Genomic DNA, 14,900 nt, shown 5'->3' with positions numbered 1-14,900 from the left:
ACTAATCGACAACAAGGTGCAATGCAAGAGACAGGTGGTCGCCTGCTATTTTTTAATAATTAATAAGAATCTTTAGTTCTGAATATCCAAAGATGTTCAATGACACCAAGAACATGGCACTGCAAGGGGAAGAAACCTTGAAACATTTTTATCAACTTTAATTTCACATTTTCCACAACATGTTGGCCATCTGATCCAATTCACCTTAAAAATGATCACTTGTCAAGTCCTCACCGCTTCTACTTCCTCCCAGCCAAACACATTTCACCTATCTTTTCATAATCCCTAGTTCACTTCCACATGTATTAGGAGCAACATCCACAAGCACGTTTTCCCTCTGATGCTGCTGCTCTGTGCGCGCACATCAGTAAATGAATCACGTAGCACTAGAACAGCCCTTCTTCATGCGATCTTGCCAGACCTATTGGAGAAACCCCCAAGGCAAGATCTGTCACTGTTCACTCATTTGCTGGAAGACGATCAGAAACTATGTTAAATGCACCAAGAAACAACCTACACCGGAGTCTGTTATAAAGGCGTCGAGAGGATTCCGGGCAGATCAGCTCACTGTGAAGGGAGCAGGTTTCAACAGTTGACGCGGAGAGAACTGAGCGCAGGAAAAGCGATTAATTTTGATTATCTGAAATCTTCCAGCAGCCTTTTTTTCTTTTTGCATTTTCTGGCAACGTTTACGGGGGCAGTGCAGATGAGCATTGTCCGAATGAAGGATGCGAGAGCACTGGGTCCAATTGGACTGGATTATGGGATTACTGGACTGATTATAGGACAATCATCGGGCAAAAGTCGCAGCCGTGCTATAGATGCTCTTGAATGACGGGAACACAAAAGGTTGGACAGGAGTAGCAGCTCTATATCCTGCTTTTATTCTACTTTGTGGCATGGGTAGGCTGTATATGCTACACGAGCAGAACCCATATGCAACAGTGTGCCGCACAGGGAAAAAAGTAAATGCATTGCGAATGGTAACATCGGCCAATGCTGCATTTTGAACGGGCATGTCAGAATTTGCTGTAGCCTAGGTGTAGATGTCGCATGAGGGCAATGCGCTTTTGTAAGCTACGGTCTAACCTTCACCAGAGAGATTCAAGCGCTTTAACCTTGGATGCAGGAGGGAATATTAATACTTTATAGTCATCGATTATTCATTAAGTCCCCCCCGTGAGAAAAAAAACAACAACGAAAAAAACCCCCAAAGCATTTCTCGTACACGATGTTGAATTTGATATTTAATTCATACATCAGGTATCGCCAGGCGGTCATCTTTGTTTACAGAAAGAGTTCATCATAGCCGAGCGGTATATGAAAGAGGTTAAAATACCAATTTAAAAAGAGGTAGCGGTTCACGCATCGATTTAGTACCTAATTAGCCAAAGATCGGCGTAAACCACATGCCGGGTTCGGTTTTAGTAGTCTAGGTTTGCCGTAATCAACAGGTTGAAAGTCAACGAGGATTTTTTTTCTCTCTGCCACTACTGCGGATCAGGTTGAAGGGATGCGTCTCTCTGTACCAGTTTTCTTACTGCTGTGGGTTAAAGCCCTGACATTGAAAAATCTCAATTATTCTGTCCCGGAGGAGCAAGGACCTGGAACTGTTATAGGTAATATAGCAAAAGATGCCGGATATGGGACCATGGAGAGAGGGAAAAAATCAAACTTCAGAGTACTGGAGAATTCAGCACCACATCTGGTGGATGTTGACCCGGAGAGTGGACTAATCTTCACCAAACAAAGGATTGACAGGGAGACATTATGCAGGCGTAACCCAAAGTGCCAGCTGTCTATGGAAGTGTTTGCAAATGACAAGGAAATATGCATGATCAAGATTGATATACAGGACATAAATGATAACTCACCCAGTTTCCCCTCAGATCATGTCAATATTGATATTTCAGAAAACGCAGCTGCTGGGACACGCTTTCCTCTCACTATTGCACATGATTCAGATTCTGGGGAAAATGGGATAAAGACCTACCAGGTCACAAGAGATGATTACAATACATTTTCTCTGGATTTAAAAGTGAGAGGCGATGGGACTATATATCCGGAGCTGGTGGTTCAGAGACCTCTGGATAGGGAGGATCAGAGTCATCACACCCTCCTTCTCACAGCAATAGATGGAGGGGAGTATCCAAGATCGGGCTCCATGCAGATCAACGTCAGAGTGACTGATTCGAATGACAATAGCCCGGTTTTTGAAAAATCCTCTTATGTTTTAGAGATTCCAGAGAATTCTCCCCCTGGAAAAGTACTTATAGATTTGAACGCCACTGATCAAGATGAAGGAAGTAACGGGCAGGTGGTGTATTCCTTCACTGGATATGCATCTGAGCGAATACAAGATTTGTTCTCCATCGACCCCAATACTGGCGTCATCAAGGTCCAGGGAGAGATTGACTATGAAGAGAATCCAATCATAGAGTTTGATGTGCAGGCTAAGGATCTGGGGCCCAACCCAATACCAGGCCACTGTAAAATTACCGTCAAAGTGCTTGACAAAAATGACAACTCGCCAATAATTAGTTTTGTTTCTGTCCGGCAGGGAGCCATCAGCGAGGCAGCGCCTCCAGAATCTGTCATAGCGCTGGTCAGAGTGACAGATAAAGACTCCGGCCGTAATGGTCAACTTCAGTGCCGGGTACTAGGAAATGTACCTTTCAGACTGCAAGAAAACAATGACAATTTTTATACGCTGCTCACTGATAGACCTCTGGACAGGGAAATGAAAGATGAATACAATGTAACAATTGTAGCCAGAGATAATGGGATCCCATCTTTGAATTACACTAGGTCATTTACTGTAAAAATCTTGGATGAAAATGACAACGCACCACGCTTTACAAAAGCAGTGTATGTGCTACAGGTGCCTGAGAACAACATCCCGGGGGAGTACTTGGGCTCCGTTTTGGCCCACGACCCAGACGTGGGTCGAAATGGGACAGTGACGTACTCCATTCTTCCATCACATATAGGAGATGTTTCAGTCTACACATATGTGTCTGTTAATCCCACCAATGGAGCCATATATGCCTCCCGGTCTTTCAATTATGAGCAAACTAAATCATTTGAGTTCAAAGTTCAGGCTAAAGATGGTGGATCACCTCACATGGAAAGCACTTCTACAGTTAGAGTCAGTGTTCTCGATGTCAATGACAATCTCCCGGTTATTATTTTACCGCTTCTTCAGAATGATACAGCGGAAATCCCGGTGCCTAGAAATGTAGGTATTGGATACATTGTGGCTACAGTGAAAGCAGTGGACCATGACCATGGAGAAAGTGGACATTTGACCTATGAGATCACAGAGGGAAACGATGACCACCTGTTTGAGATGGATCCAGTGGGAGGAGAGGTCAGAACTGCCCATGCTCTTTGGGAGGAGGTCGCCCCAGTGGTTGAGCTGGTGGTGAAGGTAACTGACCATGGCAAGCCCCCCTTATCTGCCGTGGCTAAGCTGATCATTAAGGCGAACACAGACACAGCAACAGGAGGGGGATCCAGCGCGAGTGGGGAACAGCAGCACTGGGATGTGTCCCTGCCCCTCATAGTTACCCTCTGCATTATCTCTGTCATGCTCTTAGCAGTCATGACCGCCATTGCTGTCAAGTCCAAGCATCAAGATAAGGAGGCTGGGAATTATAACTGCCGCATGGCTGAGTACTCCAATCCTCCAGTGGGGAAGGGGAAAAAGAAACGGATCAACAAGAGTGACATCATGCTGGTTCAAAGTGAGATGGAGGAGAGAGATTCTGCGAGTCGAATGAACGTGGTGAGCAGCCCGTCTCTCATCACCTCGCCAATTTGTTTTGACTACCAGAGCCCCCTGCCACTCACACTGCCCAGGTCAGAGGTCATGTACCTGAAAACCACCCCAAACAGCCTGACAGTCCCCAGGGCAGGTTGCCACTCCAGCTTTGCCGGGCTTAGCACAGACACTCCAGCGAATAGGATGTCAGTGATACAGGTAAGAAGGATGCTGCACTGTGTTCTTTATCAGCCCTTTATTCTTGCTTATCTGTACACACTGCTTAGCCATACTGATCTGACAAAAGAAAAGTAATCGACTGAAAAAAGAGAAACTCTGTCACTGTGAGCAGACATCATTATTTTCACTTTTTCTCCCGCTGTTATGATGCTCTGAATCATTCTCTGCATATAAAGCGTTATACGGCAACTTACTGTTGAATCGTATTCATGTGCTTCAAATGGCATTTCACTAAGGAGAGGTTTTTTGATTTTTTTTTATCCATAGCAGTATTTTAGAATCATTTCGAAATTGCTCAATCTTAAGTCTTCTGTTGGAAAATGGTACAGTTGGTCTTCATAATCAGAAAGCACTCTCAGTTAGACATGCAAACAGCGTGAGTCTTGAAGAAGGCTGCTGTGACCCTGCCAGATCTGCTGCTATGGAGTGAAAACAAAACCTTGCCTGAAATGTGGGATTGGACAGGTGTTTGAGCAGCTTGTCCGATCACATTACTGAACCAATGTGCACCAGACAGCGAGATGCACACAGCATAACCTTACAATCGCATTTTTCGCTCCCCGCAAATATGGGCCAGATCCACCAGCCCGTATCCAAAGTTGGCACGATAAGGCCATTAATAGGGTCCAGCCATGCCTTGTAGAGACGGCAGGGTTGAATACACGAGCCAGCTAACATGCTAATTTGACAGCATAGGCTTGTAGTGCAGTTTAGCACAGCAGAATTATGTGTTGTAAACGATGTAAATATCTAGGACAGTCTCGCAGACAGTCTCATTTGGAGATGATAACGCAGATGACAAGGCCTGGCACTGTCACCAGTCACTAGAGTATGTGGGTGTGATCAACACAAACACATTATTGTCAAGATAGGGTGGAAAGGATGCTGATGACAGTGGCTAATGCTTAACTCTTCGCCTCGCCGAGGGAGAGTACATATGGTCACAATGGAGATTTGTTCCTCTCGTGATTTCGTCACTGCCAGGTGCTCAGCAGATTTTCTTGAGCAGATTTTCCACGTGCTAGAGTAAAGAAATTCGAATCTAAAAACTGGATAAGGGAATTTCTTTTCCTGTCTTAATCTCATGTTACTTACGCTGTCAATTAAAATTTTAACATGGACAATGTAAAATATTATTTTCCTTTCATTTTTAGACTGAAAATTTTCCCTCAGAGCCCAATTATGCTGGCAGCAGGCAGCCATTTGTTCAAAGGTAAGAGCATTAGCCAAAAACGTCTGACCAGTGCGTTTAGCTTCTTCACTTTTGTATCAAGCCAGCTGACTATGGCTATCAAACAGGAGTTAAGAGGTAAGTTAAATTCTTTTTTTTCTTTCTTTTTGTCCTCTTCCTGTTCTGCTGCAGCTCAACATTTAAGGATGCAGAACGAGCAAGCCTCCGAGACAGTGGCCATGGTGATAGTGACCAAGCTGATAGTGACCAGGATACTAATAAAGGCTCACACTGCGACACGTCTGCCAGGGAGGCCCTCAAGATGAAAGCAACAGCAGTTAATGGCCAGCCTTTCGAGCAGGGTGAGTGGACATCTTGAAGATGCCTATCTGACTCTTACACTAGACATTATTTATAGTTTATCCAGTGGGAACATGCATGCACCTCACTGATCTTTAAGTGGGGGTCTACCATTTTGGGGGTGCAGCCAATGCAGCCACTTCTCCTGTCAAGAAGCTGAACTGTCATTAGATGCTGTAGCTGCAGTGTTACTTTGTCCCACTTTAACTTGCATGCAGCCTGAGTTGTGTTTCAAAGATGACATGAAGGCACCAGAGAGGAAGGCAGATGATAGTTTAAAAGGATAAAAGTGTTCCTTGGCTGAAGGTAGAAATTGCAAACATCTTCTGTCTGATTTAGCTATCAAACCACCTCATATGCATGGCAAAGTGTACCTCCGTAGGCGCCTTTCTTTGATCATGTCATTATTTTAATACAGGTTTGTCACATACATGTCCTGAATAAGATGACAGAGACAAGAAACATGATCGGCACTTGCGGTGCAAAATGAAAGATATTTATGGTGCAACACGACACAGAGCTTCCACCTTTTGCTTGGAAAGACTTTCTCAGCTGTTATTGGTTTTGCTGTGGTTGCACTGTTTTGAGAGGAGCCTGCTTTCCAACTGGAAATAGAAATGTTAAATTTTATTTCACAAATCTGAAACGATTGGCGCTGCCAGGAGTATAATCATAGATGACTGTCAATCTGTTTCAACCTGGCTGACCTGATAGGGTCTGATATATTTAGCTATTGTGGATATAAACTGAAAATATGAGAGCAACTCTCAGTGGTAAGATAAAAGATAATGGGGGACTTGAGTGAAGTGGTGATGTTTCTCATTTCCTTGTCTGCGCCTTGGAAGAGAATGGCTGTGGTCATCATGTCCCTGTGCAGTACTTTCCACACCATTTACATTGCTATGTACTGTTTGTTTGCAGCATGCTCAGGAGGGCAGAGATGGAAACACTCTTGCGGCTTCCAGAAGGATGTGCGAATCTCTCTCTCTCGATCTATCTCACTTTTATATATGTGTGAGTGAGTGAGTGTGTGTGTGTGTGCGTGCTATGAGGAATTATGGTAGACCAAACTTGACTCTGTGGGAGGTGTAAATTCAATCACTTTTTTTTGCAGCACATTTCTGAATCTGATTCAACCCAAGTTCTAAGGCCAATCACATGAAGAGATATTGAAGGAGATGTTTTGTACATGCAAAACTGAATATTTACAAGTGCAGTACTGACGCTTCGCTTGACAGGAATGTCAGTTAATTTATAGACCTGCATTTATAAGATAAGAGAAAAGCGATGAATTCGGGCTTTGCTTTTAATATCAACATGTTTTGCTAATGGCTTCCCTGCTTGCATGTGAGGAATGCAGTTAAAAGGCAAAACTAATGGTTGGATTAAACTCTGTTCTCTCTCCTGGGGTTGGTCAGTTGAACATTAAATGGTGTCACTGTCCGCAGACTACAAGCTGGAAGGTCTACATTATGCATTATGCCTTAGACGTGATCACACACACAAAACACCCTCCAACCCACATACTCCTTCTGTCTCTCACTGTCTCTCTCTCTCACACACACAAACACACACCACACAAACATGCAGGTACATTTATTGAACAACAAAGCCACTGTTTTGCAGATTTAGACAAGATAGTGCTATTATCCAAAATGGAGACACCTCAGAATTTTAGTTCCAAATGCACCAACACAAAAGCTTGTGGGTTAAGTAGTATTGCTTTTATGTCTTTACCTTTACCATCCCTCTAGTCTCCTGGCTGCTTTGATACAGGTAATATATGCACCTGTGCAGCTTCCACCATCATGCACTCTGAATATTTATTCACTCTCACAGACACCAGATGCACAGTGGGTATGTTGCTAGGCTTTCTCTGATTCTATTTATAATGGGCAGGCAGTTTCTTTGTTTTTGAGAACACATTATTGTTGCATTCTACAGTTGCCCATAAGATCACAGCTATTTGTCACTTTGTCATGTTTCTGTTATGTGGCGGTGTAAATGCAGCAGCAGAATACATAAAGGTGCTCCGTTGTTTCAGAGCACACATTTAACAAAATTTTACTCAGTGATAAATGTAAAATGGAGAGCAGGCAGATGAAGGCACTCCCACTTCATTTAGCCTGTTTTAAACTATCAAAATCCCACAACATCTAACAGTACTGCTATACAAGCTAGTGTGCCTAGTTAATTTCCTATGTATATATTGTGTGTTATAGAAAAACCTGTAGTGTAGGACAATAAAAGTGGGAAAAATATCATTTTGGTGCAATTTACACAATTGCAAAAAAAAAAGGGGTAATAGCTTAACCTTCCCAATCAAACAGACAATATAAACAGTTAAAATATGCCTTTTAATGCACTTCAACTGTTAATGAATGTGCTTGTTCTAAGCTATAACAACTCTTTTTGGCACCCAAGTGGAGACTGCAAAATCCCTAAACATATATATATATTATAACTGTAGTAATATAAACTATTTAATAATCTTAATTGCAGGATAGGATACGTTATAGCTTTTGATAGACACTATAAGCTCGTGTGTATGAGCCTAGATATGCTTAAAACTGCACAGGTGCCATATATACAATGTTTACATGCTGGTAATAAATTCTAAGCAGAAAGGTCTATAATGTAAAGTATTATCTGAGTAACAATTTAATCTTGTATAATATAAACATGTCTTTCAATTACTCTCGGCTTTCTAGCACCACACAATAGTGCAAACGGCAAAAATACCTTACTCTGTTGCAGGTGTACCTTCTAAGCACATACATCCTTTTGCATCAGCATCATCTGCTCGCTCCTCCGCACTAGTGATAGGCAGCATGGAAATGAATTCAGCATCTCCCTGCTTCTCCTTGCTTATGCTTATTGTTCTGGCCCTGTGTATCTGTGCATAAAAAATACTTTTTTCTCTGTGGCGGAGAAAAGAAGATGGAGAAACACAAATGCATGGGGCACAGAACTGTAATCTGGGGTGTCGATGCATCAAAGCGTGTAGCACTTACAATATGCAGGATCTGTGTTGCAGTTATGCCAAATCAAAGCCATAATTTAGTTCTCTCTTGTAAGATGCTTTTTGAGCAAATGCATATTTTTAATCCTGACAAAGCACCATAACAGTTTATGCTAAGAATGCAACATAAGTTCTTACAACCTCCAGCATGAGAGGAAAAAATCATTGCTGCCCGAAACCCAGAAATACAAATTTGTTTAGTAAATCTAAGAGTTGCTACAAGCATCTACTTGTGTTTTCAAAGATACATTTACACATCGTACTGACCCAGTGCAAATATGAGCGACCAAGAGAAGACTTTATTTCTACTGTTTAGATATAACTTTAACAATAATCACAAAGGTTTCTGTTCTTTACCTTGGATCACATGCAACTTAATATAAACTGTAAAAGCACAATCGATGATGATCATTGACCTGAGAAAACTTGATAAAGCACATGTTCCGCTTATGTCTTATATACAAATAAATTGAAAAAAAAGTTAAAAAGCAAAATATAAAAAAAGATCATAAAAAGATCAAAATTTCCAGATCATTGGACTAATTATTAGAGCTATCTGCTAAGAAAATGTGAGTCTGTGTGCATTAGCTGTGCACCGGCTGGTTTAATTCTTCTCAGAGCACGTCTCACATCACACATAAAGGATCTTCAGTTCTACAATGTTTGTTATGTTTACTTAGCTGGGAATAGCAGCAGAGCAACTAGCAGCACACAAAGGTAAAAGGTGGGGTTTTCATTTAGTGAAATCTGCAAGGTCTGTGTTTATACTCATTTTGATGCGAGATCTTTCTACAGAAAACCTCAATGTGAAAAACATTGGCCTGTATAAACAGACAAAAGTCACATCTCATATACAATTAGGAGATGACATGATTTAAAATTACACCTATTATTCCCAAAAGTCTTTACTTTGCATATAAAACACACACAACGTTACAAAGAAATGACTGTTGCCCTTTCAAGAAATCTGTAGCACACTGAATGCCATTTTAACATTTGTTGGGAAGAAAATGTAAAAATCTTTCCCTTCAACATTTTTGCAGACGTGGAATCTGTAAAACAGTTCTTATGTAAATTAACAACCCCATTTAAATCTGCCCAGTCCTTATAAATAACAGTTCCATTATATCCTATGGCTATGTGTGGGTGTATTGGTGTTCGTATACTTGAGCAGCGGTATGTGATAATTGTGGCATGTACTTTGCAAATGAGCTTCCACTGGCTGTGTGGCACATGGTGCTGCTTTTTACTGCTTTTGGGGGTTTTGGCATAGAGGAGGTATCTTTTTTTTTTTCATTTTGAACTTCCTCTTCGCCGTTCAGTATCCTCCAGCAAACTGGTCGAGGCCAGTTTATGCGGAAGGTACTGTTGCCTTTGAAAAGGAGGATCTATCCACCTCTTCTAGGATGAACGCGTTCATGTGGAGCTTCCTCTTATTCCAGGCTGTGTAGTCCCATCCTCATCAAAGCCGGGTTTCAAAATGAGATCAAGTGCCTCATTCAGGGTTACTCATTTGCTCCACAGAATGACATGTGAGCAAGATAGAGGAGTCTTATCTAGCTAATCAGAGTAGCATCAAGTCGTGTGAATTAAATATTGCAGTTATTTATATAAATGAAATACAAGTTTTGATTGGAATTTTAGTTGCAGGAAAGTGATTTTTTATTTATGAGAGAGGAATGATGTGAAGATTTAACATCATATGTAACAAGATTGTATTACCGGTGTTTGTGTCCTGTTTTGTTTGTGTCCCAATCTGTATTAATGTCTCCCCCATTCAACAATAAGCGTACAAGCCATCTATGTCTTGATGCATGCTCAGTCATCCAGGTAAGGAAATGCCAGAAAGTTGATTCTGTTCATCTGGAGATAACGGAAAACACTATCCCCAAGTAAACAGAATCAATTTTCTGGGATCTACAACATCTAAATATTTAATCAAATACTAATCAATTCATTGTTTGCATTTCTTTGTATATTTAGTGAAAGGGTGCCTTTAAAACCTCAAAGTAATCACAACAAATGAAAACTTATTTTTTTACATAAGTTTAATCAGTCAGCAGAACAATTGGAGGATTCTTTGAAATATTAGTTTTATAGATTAAATTGCAGTTTCATTTTCATGTATAGCAAATGAAAGAAAAGTAGGATTTACCGCCAATTTACAAAGACGTGTTTGACATTTTTATTCTTGTGGCTACATGCAAGACATCCCATTGCATCATTGTCAAATTAATTTCAATAGCAAAGTGTAATGGCGTCAGGAAAAACAACACCTTCTACATCATTACACCATGGAAATTGGCTCTGTGGTACGTGTTGCTTTCTGTGTGCTTATTGTACCCCTCCAGGGCTGGGTGTGGTGTGAAATGTAAACGATGGATTTACAACCCAAATATAGAGCGCTGTCCATTTCTCCTTTGTTGCTGACATTTAGTGCCATGAACACGTTGTGCAGTCCTGTGTTGTGGTGTGCCGCATCAGCCAATCAAGCAGAATCTACTGCAGCCATGGAATATCCAGCGGACCACTTAAATCAACAGTACTCAATACTTTCAGTGTGGATTATATGTAAAGCTTATTGTTTGGCCTTTTAAAAGAAGCTTATGAGAAAGATTTAATCTTAATTTTAGCCAGTGTCCAAAGACAGTTGTTTAGGGAGCTTGTTGATGACTGTTTACTACAGCAGAGGTCCACAAGTGTTCAGAGAACAGCTTAGTTCACAATATGCATCCACTAAAAAAGATGAAAAATGTGCCAATGAGCCCCTGGCTATGCACCAGAGTCCTTTAAAATAAATAAAAGAAACACTCAAGGTCAAATGGCACTTCCACAATCAAACTAAAATCAACTGACTTGGATATATTATTATAGTGTCAATATAACAGTTTTTGAACTCCCTCCCAAACATTCTATCTTTTGAAGTTTTAGAAAAAATATATAAAAATGAAAATAATGAGCCCGCACAATGTCGAACAACATCCCAACTACGGAGTGTTTCAAAACTTTCTGGTCAGAAATGGCAAATGCAGTCATGCAAATTCAGGCTTGTTTTTCTTTCTTTTTTTGTTTATTTCACACAAACATCTTCTGATGGAAATGTAAATGAAAAAAAACATCACTTCCTCTGCACCAGATGATATTTTCCAGGAAACACCTACACAGGTTGTTGAGAATAGCAGAGGGAAAAGATTTCATATATAGGACGAATCATTCATTTGGTACAATAACGGAAAAAGAAAAGAGTAAAATTAACTTTTTTTTATATGACTTTATTTGCGTATCAGTGCTTTAAGGTTGCATCGTAAGCAGTTTTTAGAATTGAAAACATGCATTGCTAAATTCAAACCCTCACAGTTGCTGTCGCAATAAGCTGCTGTTGCTATTCATTCTGAAAATGTCTGGTGACACATACTCTATATCAACAAAGATACTTAGCTATGAGCTGGATTTTAATAGCATCAAAATTTGCATCCGTTTGTGGCGTTTTATTATTGCTGCTCATCCTTCAAATGCCATCTACATCATCTTCTGTTTTTTTTTTTACTCACCCCAGCATGGTCCAATAACAAAATGTTTAACTGTTTTTACAGAGCAAGACAAATCAGTCCACTGCACCGATGAATGTCGTGCACTGGGACATTCTGACAGATGCTGGATGCCAAAGTTACGGGTAGGAAGCCAAGCAGACAGCGCCGATAATCGCACCAACCTTTTCATCCCTGTGGGAATGGATGCAATGGTAGAGACAGAGATTTATGGCACCATCAGCTGCAACAGCAGAAAAACCCTCAGCACGTTTGGAAAGGAACAGCGGGACAGTACAATCCTTGTGGCCAATGTCAAACCTTACTTAAAATCGCAGCGTGCACTAAGCCCACCGCTCCAGGAGAGTCCATCTGCGTCTAGTAGTCCCACCAAGAGTAGTGTGCCCCCGGACTTGGCCAACCAAGAGCCCAAAGAAGTGAGGGACGGGGGTTCAGACAGCAGTGCCTATGGCCCTCCAGATGGCCAGTGCTCCCCACTGCACACAGAATTGGAGGAGCCCTCCTACCTGACCTGCGAGCTCAGGCCTAAGTCCCTGTCAAGCAGTCTCATTCACAGCTCTGTCATCAGCCAGGAGTGTGGGGGGTCAGATTGTGCTCTCGACCCTCGGGACTCTGGTAACTGACAGGTGGGGCGCGATCCCGTTCTCTCTCACCTGCCAGGGGTGATGATGATGATATCACAGATCAAATGACCAAGAGCTGATTTAATTTAACCCACAGAGGTGTTCAGACACGCATTGTAACCAAAAACCATCTGCTTTGTATGTCTTTTCTTTTTGAGTTTGTGACTTGTTGTGTTCAAGTGAAATATGTGTCTTTGACTGCTGTGAAGATTTGGGGGTGGGTGGGGGTGGGGGGGGAGGTGGGGGCCAATCAGTGCTTACCTGACTACAAGTGTTTTCATAGTGTACTGTACCCGTCGATTTTGGTGTCTGTATTTTACACATTTCAAACTCCAATTTTGTGAGGCTGTTGAACAAATTGCTACTGTTAAGCTATTGAGTCCTGTCTGCTTTTGTACAGTGAAGCTTTCTGTCTCCATTTAGTGTATAAGGAACATCTCTTTGAATATCACAGCAACTGAAATACATATCAGTGACGTTACATTCAAAAAGTGAAGTGTCTTATGAACTGTTAATGGTGGTGCAACAGGGAATGTCCCTTTTCATGAAACCATTTGAGGTTCCTCGAAAAACAATTTTTTAAGAATGTATTTGTAATTTTATTGTCGTCCTCTCTGCAGTTTATGTGAAAATAAGCTGAGCTTACACGTGAATGTGGGCCACTGTACTTGTTGTGTATTTTATTAAATTTGTATACACTGTGCGTGCATGGAAGGCAATTATTTTTGACTGGTGACAACTTCTGAAGCTGTCTTGTTTATGTGAGAGAAGTGCTTTTATGTCTACAAGGTGCTTAATGTGTGTTAATGACAGATAGCACTAGTGACTCTGCAAATGTGCCAACTTTAGCTATATACTGTATACCAGCACATGTGACCTAGCAGTAATAAAGATCTTAGTCACAGACACTGCTAAAGAAAATCACAATCAACATTTTACACAGCTATTTCTATTTAATAAAGGCAAATAAAAACAGGCACTGTGTATTAGTGCACCCACCAGAAGATGGCTTGACTCCCTCTGCTCAATGCTTTTATTAAAAATATGTATCGTACGGAAGAGATGGATACATTTTCAGGGATATTTTTAAATTCAAAGTCATCCGAGCTGCTGTCAGTCTGGGCTACTTGTGATTATAGGTTTGTTAAATATGCATGTTTCCTGACAAATGATGAGACGCGACTCTAAGAAAAAAAAAAAGGAAAAAAAATGACATTCAGCAGTAACAAGCAGTTACAAGCAAGGACTTTTGCAATGAATTCTTTGATTAGATAAAATGAAAGTTTAATGATCCCTGTGGGGGGAAGTAGGTCATTGCAGCAGCAAAGGATTGAACAAATAGTGCTATTAGAGGTTATCACAACTATATGCAAAAAAAGAAAAAAAGAATAATGCATCAAGCACAAATAAAACATCTTCACTGTAGCGATTTCAAGGTTAGGAGAACCTAGCGTTTAATATCCAGGGTTTTATAGTCTTTTTACTGACTGTACAAAATGTTCGATATTTGCTCCCTACCTCATTATGAGACCAAATGTGCAAATTTGCTGTTTGCATGCACTGTACTCTATTTACTATTCAATCAAATGCAGAAGGGGTAGGTGTAGTGACAGAAGGCCATAGTCTGCAGACATATTCAAACAGACAAACTGCAGCAATCCATCCATTTACTAATTTCTCTCCTGCTTTCCAAATGTGGCTGCTGGTTATCCATCGCAGCAGGAGACAGGGATATACATTTTTTTTTTTATTCCTTTTTCTTTTTATTTTTGAAAACTGCCAAAATACTCACTTGACACTGTGTATGGAGAGATTAAACATAAGCATGGATGTATGTTTACAAAGTTAGATCACTAAACTTCCTGGAATCCTGGAAATGTAAAAGTGTTTTCTATTTTCTCATCTGTAAAACCATCACACAAAAGCCTCTCGCTTCTTTTTACTTAGTTTAGTTTAGTTTCTCCATCTGGAGACACTGACTTTTGTACCCTGGCTCAGTGAGCGGTTTGAGAATGCCTTGTTTTTCATGAGTTCTGGATAACAGAATCCTGTCATCTACTGAGAGCTGACTATAAGTACGACTCAGTTTCTCCTCGGGGAAAACACATTAATTTGGATTTTGATTTGCATTTGTTTTGGTGCTGGTATTGACACAATTCCAGACCTAGATGTC

At 40.9% G+C, this 14,900-nt stretch overlaps 1 protein-coding gene across 1 annotated transcript; it reads left to right on the top strand.

Annotated features, from left to right (window-relative positions):
- The first annotated feature begins 315 nt into the window (after nucleotides 1–315).
- On the top strand, nucleotides 316–12,927 carry LOC309690514 (protocadherin-17-like). Its single transcript, XM_082507576.1, has 4 exons — nucleotides 316–3,982; nucleotides 5,158–5,216; nucleotides 5,367–5,536; nucleotides 12,150–12,927. Exons 1-4 carry the CDS (start codon nucleotides 1,514–1,516, stop codon nucleotides 12,725–12,727), a joined length of 3,276 nt encoding a protein of 1,091 aa, XP_082363702.1. The 5' UTR covers nucleotides 316–1,513; the 3' UTR covers nucleotides 12,728–12,927.
- Nucleotides 12,928–14,900: the final 1,973 nt, after the last annotated feature.

Source organism: Aulonocara stuartgranti (assembly GCF_965226115.1).
Source record: "Aulonocara stuartgranti genome assembly, chromosome: 16".
NCBI classification, from domain to species: domain Eukaryota; kingdom Metazoa; phylum Chordata; class Actinopteri; order Cichliformes; family Cichlidae; genus Aulonocara; species Aulonocara stuartgranti.
This window is presented reverse-complemented; position numbering and strand designations above follow the sequence as displayed.